The sequence below is a fragment of the Ochotona princeps genome, chromosome 10, assembly GCF_030435755.1.
Source record: "Ochotona princeps isolate mOchPri1 chromosome 10, mOchPri1.hap1, whole genome shotgun sequence".
In the NCBI taxonomy this organism is placed as follows: domain Eukaryota; kingdom Metazoa; phylum Chordata; class Mammalia; order Lagomorpha; family Ochotonidae; genus Ochotona; species Ochotona princeps.
Genome location: NC_080841.1, coordinates 52,219,870 through 52,232,696, shown reverse-complemented (window position 1 = coordinate 52,232,696; position 12,827 = coordinate 52,219,870). Strand labels below are relative to the sequence as shown.

Below are 12,827 nucleotides of genomic sequence, written 5' to 3'. Positions count from 1 at the left end.
GAATTCACAGGCAGTTTAATTTTTGTGGATGGAGACAGGAAAACAAGATGATCTGGAACAGATTTATGGTTATGATATCCTAAGTGCCAATGGAAATAAATTATTATTTAAGAAATCAGTGGATTAATTACTTTAACAAGTAATTTAAAGGAAATAAATAGACCTGACAGGAGCTGCAGTTATGCTATAGTCAACCTGATCTATCTTTTCATGTTTTATTAGAGAACGGATTAATCATGTTTTTTCTTGTGATGTTAGTGCTAGGGAATTAACATCTCTCACCGTGAGCTTTACTGTTACCATTTGCTTTTCTTAGAGCTGTCAATCATATTTCCTTAAGTGAAATGCTCTCAAATGTTAATTGAACTGTGCATTCTTTGCCTTCAAACCCTTTTTATTGGTATACTTTATAAACTGCTTTTCAAGGTGGTGTTATCAGGTTACTTCAGTTTGGTTTGAAGTAGCACCTTGCCTTGCGTCTCAACATAGAATTATCTTAGCTTGAGATTTCTTTGGTTGATCTGTGTTTTCTGCCTGATGTGCTTTCTGTAGGAGAAATCTTAGCAGTTTTAATTTTATCTGAACTTTTTAGCTCTCATTTTCTTTTTGCCTTTGAGAGTATGCTGTTTATCAGTTTTTATGAACTTTTTATAAATTATTTCTTTTTAAAAAAGGTTTATTTATTTTTTATTACAAAGTCAGATGTACAAAGAGGAGGAGAGACAGAGAAGAAGAAAGTCAGATGTACAGAGAAGAGGAGAGACAGAGAGGAAGATCTGTCCGATGATTCATTCCCCAAGTGAGTGCAACGGCCGGTGCTGCTTTCCCAGGCCACAAGCAGGGAGCTGGATGGGAAGTGGAGCTGCCAGGATTAGAACCGGCACCCATATGGGATCCCGGTGTGTTCAAGGCGAGGACTTTAGCTGCTAGGCCATGCCACCGGGCCCTTTATAAATTATTTCATAGAAAAATAAATTCACTGACCTAAGAACTTGTGATGCTTGTTCCTGATAACTGGATGTTGTAAAAAATTTGGGGATACAGAACCTTGTTGATTAGGATATTTTTCATTTGTTAGCACATTTAATTTTTGATACGTGTTTTATCTACACTGTAGATAGAGTTTGGAAGAACTTAGTGGATAATGTTTATATTAAGATTTATAATTAAAAGGACCAGATGAGGTAACCTAGTGGCTAAAATCTTTTCCTCACACATGATGAGATCCCATATGGGTGCTAGGTTCCTGTCCTGGCTGCTCCACTTCCCTTCCAGCTCCCTGCCTGTGGCCTGGGAAAGCAGTAGAGGACGGCTCAAAGCCTTGGGCCCCTGAACCTGTGTGGATGACTAACAAGAGGCTCCTGGCTTCAGATCAGTTCTCCAGGTGTGGCAGCTACTTGGGGAGTGAACCAGTGGATAGAAGATCTTTCTCTCTGTGTTTCCTTCTCTCTGTAAATCTGCCTTTCCAATAAAAAATATTTTTTTGAAATTTAAAGAAAAAAGATTTATAGTAAAAAAGTGAAATGCTATGTATTTACTCTCTTAGAATGAAATGTACTGCAGGAGATATCTGGTGTAAAAACCAGCTTTGAGCACCTGAAAATTATCCATTGAAAGTTCACTTGGTGTTATTTATTTTCTGTTGTAAAAAGATATTAACAAACTGACTGAAGATAAGAAAGAGGGCCTCAGGCAACTTGCAATGACATTTCAGCATTTCATGAGAGAAGAAATACAGGATGCCTCTCAGCTGCCACCTTCCTTTGACATTTTTGAAGCCTTTGCAAAAGTAAGTGTTGAGTCTGTGCTAATGCCATAAACCAATCTGTTGCTTCTTATTTTGTTGTTTGTTGCAAAAGAAGCTTAGAACTTTGATGGGCATCTAAGATTCTTACTATGCTATCTTAATGAGAGAATGTATTATTTATTTTGAAAAATGTAGTTTTTTTTTGTTTTTTTTTTTGTTTTTTTGTATTTTATCAGTGTGTTCTTATTACCTGAGTTGTGTTCATCATCAACTCTCAGAGCGTGCTTGGAACTTTCTCAAAAGAAGAGAGTATATTCTGTTGTTTCTTACTAATGAACTTGAGCTTGCTTCACATTCACAAGGTTTTAGGGTGGTAGTGTCAGTGTGGAACCTGTCCTGGAAGTGAAAAATTTATGGGAGGTCATTTCTAATTAAGTGAATTCTATATATGTAAGCATAACCAGTTTTTATTTTAAAAAGATTGTTTGTGGTACTCTTTAAATATTTCAAGTCACCAGATTCTGTGTTAGGGATAGATAATGTGTTTTCTCTGGTATTTTGTGATTTGTTGATAATGGATAACTTAAGTGTTCACTGTGATAATGGTGTGTCTTGGCTCAGGGTGGAAGGGTTCAGTGATCAATTCTAGATGTCCATCCTGGGGTAGGGACACCATGGCAGATACACAGCTCTTCCTGCCTGTAGCTGCTCTTCCTTGCTTATTGTATGGTGTGTGTTTTTCTTTGTGTGAATATTGATCACATCTTAATAGTGAATGAAAATTTGCACATGAAGATGGTTTCTATTAATTTGATAATAGAAAAATTTATGTATTTGAAAGCCGGAGTTACTGAGAAAGGAGAGAAAGAGAGAGACCTTCCAAGTGGCCTCTATGATAGGGGTTGGGCCAGGTTGTAGTAGCCAAGAACCTATGATTCCATCCCGGTTTTCCCACATGAGTATGGGGACCCAGATTTTAGGCCTCATTCTGCTGCTTTCCCAGGCATATTAATAGGGAGCTTCATGAAAGTGAAACAGCTGGCATTGAAACTGGCACCTATGTGGGATGCTGACATCATGGGCAGCTGCTGTATTCCCGTGCACCACAAAGGCAGCCCTATTTATTTGAAATTTGTATGCACACATCTAATGGTGTTATTTATCTTGTGATATTTTGAAGTATCATTTAACCACTTATTTTCTAAGAATTTAGATGTGTTAGTTTACTAAATACTACATTTATTCAAATATATCTTTCTTTAATTTTCTTGTGATTTCCTTAAAAACAACATCTTAGCATTATATTCTGGTTTACCTTATTGTTTAAATTTGATTTCAAAGTAAAGTGCTGCTAATTTCATATGCTTCTGAAGAGTATTACCTAAAGTAGTACATGTGTACGATGTACACAGGCTCCTTTGATATTAGACAATATAAAAACTTAGATCTGCTGAGAGAAAAAAAATTATGATGCCAGTTATTTCACGTCTAGGGTTGACTCTCTATAGCTATGCTATGACATTTTTTTCTGTTGTCAGAAAATGTGTGTGTGCTAATTATTGAAGTTATTAATATTCATCAATATATGTTTAAATACTTTCTGAATTGCCATCTTATTTGTTTTATTTCTTTTAAAATAACCTTAATATCATATATCTTACAATGAAGTTCTCTTCATGTTGTATAGGAAGAAGATTCCGTCACCATGATTAAATAGACAAATTGTATGCTACCTGCCCATCACCTGTTTGCATTTGTTCTTACTGTGGAAGTAGAACATACACACCTTTGACATATTTTGATTCAGATATGTGCCTTAATATATTATATACTAGTCAGAGGAAGATAACATTAATCCATGGCTTTTATATTGATTTTAAATATTTTTATTGATATTTTATGGTTTAACAGTTATTTTTCTTATATATTTACCTTTGAGACATTGTTCTTGTTTTATTTCTTCCTCCCCTCCTCTTTCTCGGAATAAAATGATATGCAGTTCAGTTTGTTGGGATCCTGTAAATCTTAGGGATGGTTTGCTGGGCTCATAGATTGCAAATGCGTGATGATGCAGACCACATCAGAAGTGGAAGTGGGTAGAGGGCACCTAGCATAGAATTTTGTCCCAGACTACTGCATCTCTCCCAAGTTCATTGAGATAGAATTAAACACAATGAAGAATTGGGCTCCACATTAAATACTCCCTATGCTGACTGCTTCTGTGTGTACAAACTACCAGTCGAGCATAGTTCTATATTGACCTGCCTTCCTGAGCCCAAAAGACTAACTTTAGAATTTTTGCTGTGTAGACCCCAGCGTTATCCATGCAGGAGACCACTGTGGCCATTTGAGGAGTGGATCAGTGGGTAGTCGGCTTCCCCAAGTGGCTGCAGTGGTTGTGACTAGGCCACGTGAAGCAAGTAGTCCTCAACTCCCTCTGCATTTCCCACATGGGCCGCAGGGGTACAAGTACTTTGGCCTTAGTCTGCTTCTTTCCTGGGCACCTTAGCAGGGAGCTGGATAGGAAGCACAGCAGCTGGGACTCAAATGGTGTTCAGATACAGGAAACTGATTTTTGCAAGTGTCAGCTTAATGCACTGTACCACCATGCTGGCTGAATTTTTTTAACTTATAGATTGTATATTCCTTGAAGTTATGTGAGAATGAAGATGATGTTTACTATTGAGTCACAAAAGTGGTCAAAGGGCTGGATATGCTGGTGCTGTCGGTTAGTGAGAGCACAGGAGAACTGACTGTGTGCTCATGAAAAGTCAAGGCCAAGCCTCTCTCTGTTGGATCTTGTCAGATTGTTTAGGATGTTTGTTTCCATCTCTACAAGCCCTTTTCTACTCATTGCATGCTTTTATTCCTTCTAATGCTATCTTCAAACAAAATTTCTGTTTGGCTTTTGGAATGAACAATCTTGGTATGACAACTACTGCGGCTCATTCTACATGTTGGTACAAGTCTAAGAAATGTTTGTTACTAATCATATGACCTTTAAAATGCGAGAAAATCAGTTGCTAAGAGGACAGATTTAAATGGGAGGCTGAATACTGTGATGGTTAAGTCTTTTTCTCTTAGCAAGTAAATGAAATAATTTCAATATCAGTTCCTTCATGTACAGGTTAATCATGTTATCTACTTCATAGTTTAAAGGGAGATTAGCTGCAAGACAGTGAGAAGAGTGACAGGCATTACTGAACTTGAATACAGTTGCCCCATGTCCCAGCTTATTTGTATTCAAACACACAGCCCGACTGTGTTTTTTGTCTCCCTGTGCTGTCATATAACCAGGAGTGCAGGCTGTGACTGATTGTAAGCAGGAGTTTCACATGGCTGCGCACAGTGGTACCTAGTGCTGGTGTCTCTTGAGATGCTGAGAATTACCTGTTGTGTTGAAAAGAAATTTTACGAAGAGGAAATAGTGTCTCTCCCATAATAACTGTCTTGGCTTCACCCCACAGTAATTGTGCACAGAAATCACATAGTATAGCCTGCATTCATAGCAACTGTGTGATTTCAAGTAGTTTCTTGGGATTTCATGCAGGATATGTTAACAGCAGACTTCCTATCATGAATGAAATATTTTTCACACACATATCTTAACATGATGGAATTGAATTAGTTTTCATGTTATAGTAATGAAATGACATGCTCTGTTTCATCTCTTAAGGTATGCATTGGCAATTATTGAAAGTAGTTATCGATAGCTTTAACTTATTCTCAACTGAACTGACAGAGGCTATTTCTGTGCAAAGAAAAGTTTTTTTTTTTTTTTTGGGTGGGGGTATTCTTGCAGATGGTTCTGAGCAAGTATATTTAACTGTTTTTTTCTGTACTTAAAAATTATATTCCAAAAATTAATTTGGCAGATTGATCAAAAATGTGATATCAGGAACAAATAGAGAATGGACTAGTTGCACAGAACATTTCAAAAACAGACGTTAGATTAGAACTACCAAGGAAGAAGTACGACCTTTCTGACCACAAAACATAGGTCACTGTTAGTGTTTCCAGTACTGTTTATTTTTGTAATGCTGGGAAACTACCACAGAAAATTTTTGATTAGAAATTCCATAACTGTTTGAAAGGATGCACCCTCCCATTTTCTTCAAGCAAAGTAATAATTCTCCTGATAGTATGTTATTTTAGTTTTTTAAACCATATATATGATCTCTAGAACTTAGCTTTCCAAAATCTGTTTTTTAATGCCATTAGCTATAAATGGTTTACAATATACAGCTGTGGCTGCATAGATTTAAAGATGAAGGGTTTTTTTTTAAATATTTTAAAATTTTTATTGGAAAGGCAGATACACAAAGAGCAGGAGAGACAGAAAGGAAGATCTTCCTTCCGATGTTTCACTTCCCGAGTGACTGCTATGCTGATCCAAAGCCAGGAGCTTTTTCCGGGTCTACCATGCAGGTACAGGGTCCCAAAGCTTTGGGCCATCCTCGACTGCTTTCCCAGGCCACAAGCAGGGAGCTGGATGGGAAGTGGAGCCGCCGGGATTAGAACCTGTACCCATATGGGATCCTGGCTCGTTTAAGGCAAGGTCTCTAACCACTATGCTATTGCACGGGGCCCAAGATGAAGGTTTTAAAAGGTAGTTTCTGTAGTATGATATTTTAACTTTAAGTTGGCTTTCATGCTGAGTAAATGATTTTTATGAGAAAAGTTATTTTTTTATTGGAGATGCAGTGGAGAATGCCTTAAAACAAGAGTCTTGCCAATTCTAAAGATGCATGGATTGAGTACTTTGAGCCATATGAGAAGCAAAGGAAAAGAATAATGATAATGAATATTTAATATATTCAAATTACATATTTGCACTTGCCTGGTGTCTACCTTTATATCTGAAGTGTTAGCAAATAAACTGTGTGATATTCTGCTATCAGAATAATTTTAGTTAAGAATATAAACAACCGGGCCTGGAATGGTAGCCTAGTGGCTAAAATCCTCAACCTGAATGCACCGGGATCCCATATGGTTGCTTGTTCTAATCCTGGTGGTCCCGCTTCTTATCCAGCTCCCTGCTTGTGGTCTGGGAAAGCAGTCTAGGACGGCCCAAAACCTTGGGACCCTGCACCCACGTGGGAGACCCAGAAGAGGTTTTGGGCTCCTGGCTTCGGGTCAGCGCAGCTCTGGCTGTTGTGGTCACTTGGGGAGTAAACATCGGATGGAAGATTTTCCTCTCTGTCTCTCCTCCTCTTTGTATATCTGACTTTGCAATAAAAATAAAATAAATCTTAAAGAATATAAGTAACAATGCAAGAAAAAATGTACTTAGTAACTTTATTTTGGCTCTTTTTATTTTCTGACAGTGTACCTCTGTGAAAAGCAGGAATGGAATTGATTGTGATGCATTCCGTTTTCGATCTTGAATTTTCAATTATTAGCTATGCATTTTTTTCTCGATATACCAATATTCTCCTGTTTCAGTGTTGCTGGTAGTTTAATTTGTGAGAAAATATTATCTCTGTTGTTTTGAAATGTCAGGGATGTGTGTGTTGGTCACTTGAGACTTTCGAGTTCATGTAGGACCAAGTTTTAGAACCTTGTTGTTGATGAGTTCAGTAGTATTGCCATAAAGTAGTAAAAAGAAAAAGCAATATTTTGAATTAATAAAGTGATGGATTATCTAATTACAAAGTTGATGTGAAATGGCAGTATGATAACTTTGACTGAATTACTAAATGATCCCAGTAACTGATCAGATGTGCCTGAGTTCCATTAAGGAAAAGTATGTCATTAAATATTTAGTGCCAAGAGCGAGCAGACACACCAGGGTTGCTAACCTCCAGTCAGCCGGTGTGTGTATCTTTATGTTTGGCTGTAACTGCTGCAGGGACATCTCTCTGGTCTGCTCAGAACAGCTGCTGGAAGAGTTAGTTTCCTGAGATTATGCTTCTCTTCTGGTTTTAAATAAAACAGGCTAGCAGCCAAGATCCTTAACAACACACAGATCTTGGGTTTCTAATTACAAAATGGTGGTGCACTTATGATTAATGTTTTTTTCTTTATTGTTACAGATTGGGTATATAAGTACATTCAGTGACAATTATTACCCAAAATGTTCTTCCAGCTTCAAGTAAAGTGATAGTTGTAGGACACTTGCCTTTTCAAAATAAAGCAAGTCATTTTAAAAATTTCTATTAATGATATTTACTTATCATGTTCTTATTTTTAGCCATTCGAGTTTCTTCATTTATGTGTAAGCAGCTATGAGGGTATATTTGTCATAGTTAAAGACCTGATGCTGGCTAACTTCTGAATCTGAGAAAGATTATAAATTCTTCTTTTCTATTATTTAAAATAAAAAATTTGCTTATTTATTTGAAAGGCGGAGTTACAGAGAAAGTCTTTCATGTACTGGTTTACTCCTCAGATGGCTGCAGTGGTCAAAGCTGGACCAGGCTGTAGCCAGAAGCTTGAAACTCAGTCCAAGTCTCTCACATGGACACAAGTTCTTAGTTTAACTGTTTCTGTAAGGATTAGTGCTTTGGTTAAAAAAAAAGTGTTGATAACCAAACATGGTTGCCAAGTTTTGTTGCCTTGTCTGAGTGTGTGGTTTTACTTATCGATAATATAGACAGATGTGATTATTGTCTGAAGATTTGTTTATTTATTTGAAAGACAGAGAGGTAGAGAGATAAAAATCTTCCATCCACTGGTTCACTTCCCTTCCCAAATGGCCACAACAGTGAGACTTGGCTAAGCCTAAGCCAGGAACCTGAAACTCTATCCAGGTCGCTCAGAAAAGTGGCTGGGGACTAAGTACCTGGGCCATTTTCCGCTGCTTTTCCTGACACCTTTACTTTATTGGAAATTCTCTGCTGTAATACTTTTCCTGCTAGAGCCTGAGCCAGGAATTGCACCCATTTAATTTTGGATCCCTAGCAACCTTCATGGTATTAGGTAAGTGTTTAAATGTTGATTGAGTGAAGCAATACATAAATTATAGAACTTTTCAGCTTGAGGAGAAAAGTTTTAAAAAACATTTTAAAAATATTTAAAAAAATATATGTAAGGCCAGCGTTCTGGCTCAGTAAGTAAAACCACTGCTTATACTGCTGGCATTCTTCCTATACATTTGGTTCTTTTCTCCTGTCCAAACTCTTGCTGCTACGGGCATTTGAGAGTGAGCCAGGTAATGGAAAATCTGTCTCTGTCACTCTGTCTTGTGAATAAATAATACATAAACATATAGGGTCCACCATAATGGCTCAACTGGCCAATCCTCCATCTCTAAGAACCAGTATCCCATATGGGTGCCAGTTCGTGTCCCGGCTGTTCCACTTTCCTTGTAGTTTTCTGCTTATGGCCTGAGACAGGTATAGAGGATGGCTCAAATCCTTGGGACCATGTATCCATGCGGGAGACCCAGAAGAAGTTCCTGATTCCTGGCTTCAGACTGGCTCAGCTCCAGTCTTTGCAGTCATTTGGGGGGTTAACCAGTAGATGGAAGATCTTTCTGCCTCACCTTCTCTCTGTAAATCTGCCTTTCCAATGAAAATAAACAAACCTTAAAAAAAAACCACAATAATATATATCTTACAAGTCTGTATGTTGTAAATGCACCTGACTATACACAAAGAAACCTTCAATATTATGCCAGAAGTCAAGAAATTCAGTAGATTTAAGAGACTGCCATCACCTAAAATTTGTATAAAGAATTATTATGTTCATTATTTCAGGGTTCTATAAGCTTTTTCTGTAAAAACTCACATAGTAAATGTTTAGGTTTTGCAGGCCAGGATATATAAGTAAGTTATAATTGTGTCATAGTTATTTTTGACATGAGCATTGGTTATTGTCTCTGTAGCAGTTTAAAAAAATAATGATTTAAATTTATAAAAATCACCCATAATTATCACATGCAACTATGTTTTAAATGCGTTTACTTTGTGGAATGACTGAATCAAGCTAACTAATGTGCTTTATGTCACATAATATTGTTTTAGCTTCTTAACTTGGCTGTGGTAGCCCAATGCCCCCATGGACAATATGCAAGTGAACAATCTTGGCTGCATGTCCGTGAAAGCTTATGGAGAGAGATGCAGATTTTTTTGTATAATTTTCACATATCCTCATTCTTCTTTTTACATCTCCTTGCACTATTTAAAAATGTAAGAAGGTATTTTAGCTTAGCAGGTGGCAGGCCAGATTTGGCCTGTGGGCTGTGGGCTGTGATTTTATAATTTTGAATTATCCTTTGTTATGCAAAATGTCTTTTGCACATAGTAGGAAATAAGTTTTGTTGTCAGTAAATTCTTTAATAAAAAAGATAGGAACGGGGGTCTGGCCAGGTTCGGTTGCAATTAAAAAAAAAAGAAGTATACAATACAAAATTCCAAGGCAAGGCTGCCTGTGCCGGTTAGGAATGCAGCACCCAACCAGCACACCTCCCACTGGTTTAAGTGAAGGATGAGTATGTGATGGCTAGAACCAGGATGGGCTGCAGTACTCATTGGTTCCAGTGGAGGTCGGGGCTGAGAATAGAACCAACCCAGCAGTTGCAACCACCTTGCTTACTAGTACATGTAGGAACCTGGTCTGGGAACACCTCAAAGTTTCTTTGGGAACTCGCTTAATCATAATGGAGGAATCAGAACATTAACCAAGAAAAGACGGAAGATGGAATAGATCAATCAACCACGTCAGTTATATGTTGGCAGCGAAATACTGGACAAGGGGAGACGCTGTGATGGTCTATATCAGTCAGTGACTCTGCACCGCCTCATCATACCTGGATTGTTGCTGATATGTTGGAGCTTCTAGTTGATCGGGATGACACTCTGCTGGCTCTGCCTTCGGACCTGAGAGGGTCTCCCTAAGAGGTCGTTGAATTTGGACAATGGGATGCTGGACTCTATGTATGGTATATGCTTGCAATGAGGGAATCCCAGCGGAACTTGAGCTGTGGCTATGCATCAAGATGGAGGAATCCACGGGTGGGGGAGGGTTTGGGGTGAAGTGGGGAGAATCCCAGTACGTATGAAATTGTGTCACGTAATACATTGTAGTTAATGGGAAAAATAATAAAAAAAGAGAAAGGTAACAGAAAAAAAAAAGATAGGAAATATTTTATCAATTTCTAACAAGTGCTTAGATTTATAATTTTACAATGCCAGTTAGATCTATAAGCATAGTATTATATAATAATTATTTTTGAATTTATAGTTTTTCTCCAAGGTAATTTAATTCAATAAGTTTCAAAAAATTTTTTTTAAAGATTTATTTATTTTACAAAGTCAGATATACACAGAGGAGAGACAGAGAGGAAGATCTTCCATCCGATGTTTCACTCCCCAAGTGAGCGCAACGTCTGGTGCTGCGCCAGTCCGAAGCCTGGAACCAGGAACCTCTTCCCGGTCTCCCACACAGGTACAGGGTCCCAAAGCATTGGGCCGTCCTCAACTGCTTTCCCAGGCCACAAGCAGGGAGCTGGATGGGAAGTGGAGCTGCCGGGATAAGAACCAGCGCCCACATGGGATCCCTGCTTGTTCAAGGTGAGGACTTTAGTCGCCAAGCCACATCGCCGGGCCCCTAAAAATATTTTTAATCAGTAATATAATAGATATAATTATTTTACTAAAGAAACAATATCATATCCAAATATATTCTTTATGAACTGAATTCTATCATTCTTAGTTTTTTGCTTTTTGTCCTTTGACTCTAAAGATGCTGTGTTTTGTTACTTTACCTTAAAATATAACATAGATTTTACTACTGGCAATGTTTGGCTTTATGCATGTCACTCAAATGTGGAGTTTTTATTTGAGTATTGATTTTGTTCCCTTAGAATCTGAACTGTTGCCTTCAGATTTTACTTTATGGTTTGGATATTTCTGTTAGTGGTGAGAAGGTGAGAAGGACCTTTCATATATGAGAAAAACTAATTTGCTTTAGAGGTGTATTATTGGTGAGATAAAACCGTATGATGAAACTGTTCTGTTGCATGTTGTCATGGGTGGAAGCAGTAATACTTGGAGGGCAGACATCTGAGGTTGCCAGTGTTGTAGAAAATAAGATGACTTGATATGTAGTAGAGGTAACTAGGTGGATTTAGGGATGACTTCTCTAAGCTAGGTAAAACAAAAGTATCCGAATTGAGGGAGAAAAATGTTGCTTTCAACAGACGTCACTTTTCACTAGAGTTTTTTTTTTTTTAATTTAGTGCTGGGTGTTCTGTTTTGAAAAAAATATTCATATGTAAAATTTGAAGAAAGGACATCAAACCTTTTATTTCAGAAAAGTGCTTCTGGCTCAGTGTCTGGTAGAGTTTTGTGTTTTAGTGTTATGGTCACATACTAGGCTGCCCAACTATAGGTTAGTAGCTACCTACCCCTGTAAATGTTCCATTGGAGATTGGAATTTCATATCAGGATAGGTTAACTCCACGAGTCTAAGACTACAGAGTATGAAAAATGTTCTTTGCATGTAGAAAGATCTGTTAAAGAGGCTAGTTGTATTTTCCATGCCAACCTTTTGACAATTGTGAATATTCTATGTTCTTTTAGTTACATATCTTTGTTTCCTAAATTCCTACTTTGTAAATAACTTTTTGTGTCCAGCACAGTAGCCTAGGGGCTAAAGTCCTTGCCTTACATGCCATATGGGATACCATATGGGCACCAGTTCTAATCTCAGTGGCCCTACTTCCCATCCAGCTCCCTACTTATGACCTGGGAAAGCAGTCGAGGGTGGCCCAAAATCTTGGGACCCTATACCCGTGTGGGAGACCCGGAAGAGGCTTTCGACTCCTGCCTTCGGATTGGCGCAGCTCCAGCTGTTGTGTCCCCTTGGAGAATGAATCATCGGATGGAAGGTCTTCCTGTTTGTCTCTCCTCCTCTCTGTGTATCTGACTTTCCAATAAAAAAAATCCTTGAAATGAAAAAGAACTTTTAAACTTTGTTAAGTACTTACACAGTAGCAGAAACCTAGAGTTTAAGACTGTCTCATATGCTTTGCGTTAGTTAATGCCCAAGTATTCAAGATTTAGACACTAAATTGAAGTGAAAATATATTAGAGCAAACAGAAGTTAAACCACAAATGATTTTTCTGTGGCATCT

General features: G+C 37.8%; 1 protein-coding gene across 2 annotated transcripts in view; it reads left to right on the top strand.

Moving 5' to 3' along the window:
• SMYD3 (SET and MYND domain containing 3) overlaps positions 1-12,827 on the top strand; it is a 632,714-nt gene that overhangs the window by 138,031 nt on the left and 481,856 nt on the right. For both annotated transcript variants that reach the window (XM_004578490.4, XM_058669436.1), the window contains exon 5: positions 1,653-1,789. In XM_004578490.4, the coding sequence (XP_004578547.1) occupies positions 1,653-1,789 (137 nt within the window). The remainder of the gene's footprint in view (positions 1-1,652; positions 1,790-12,827) is intronic.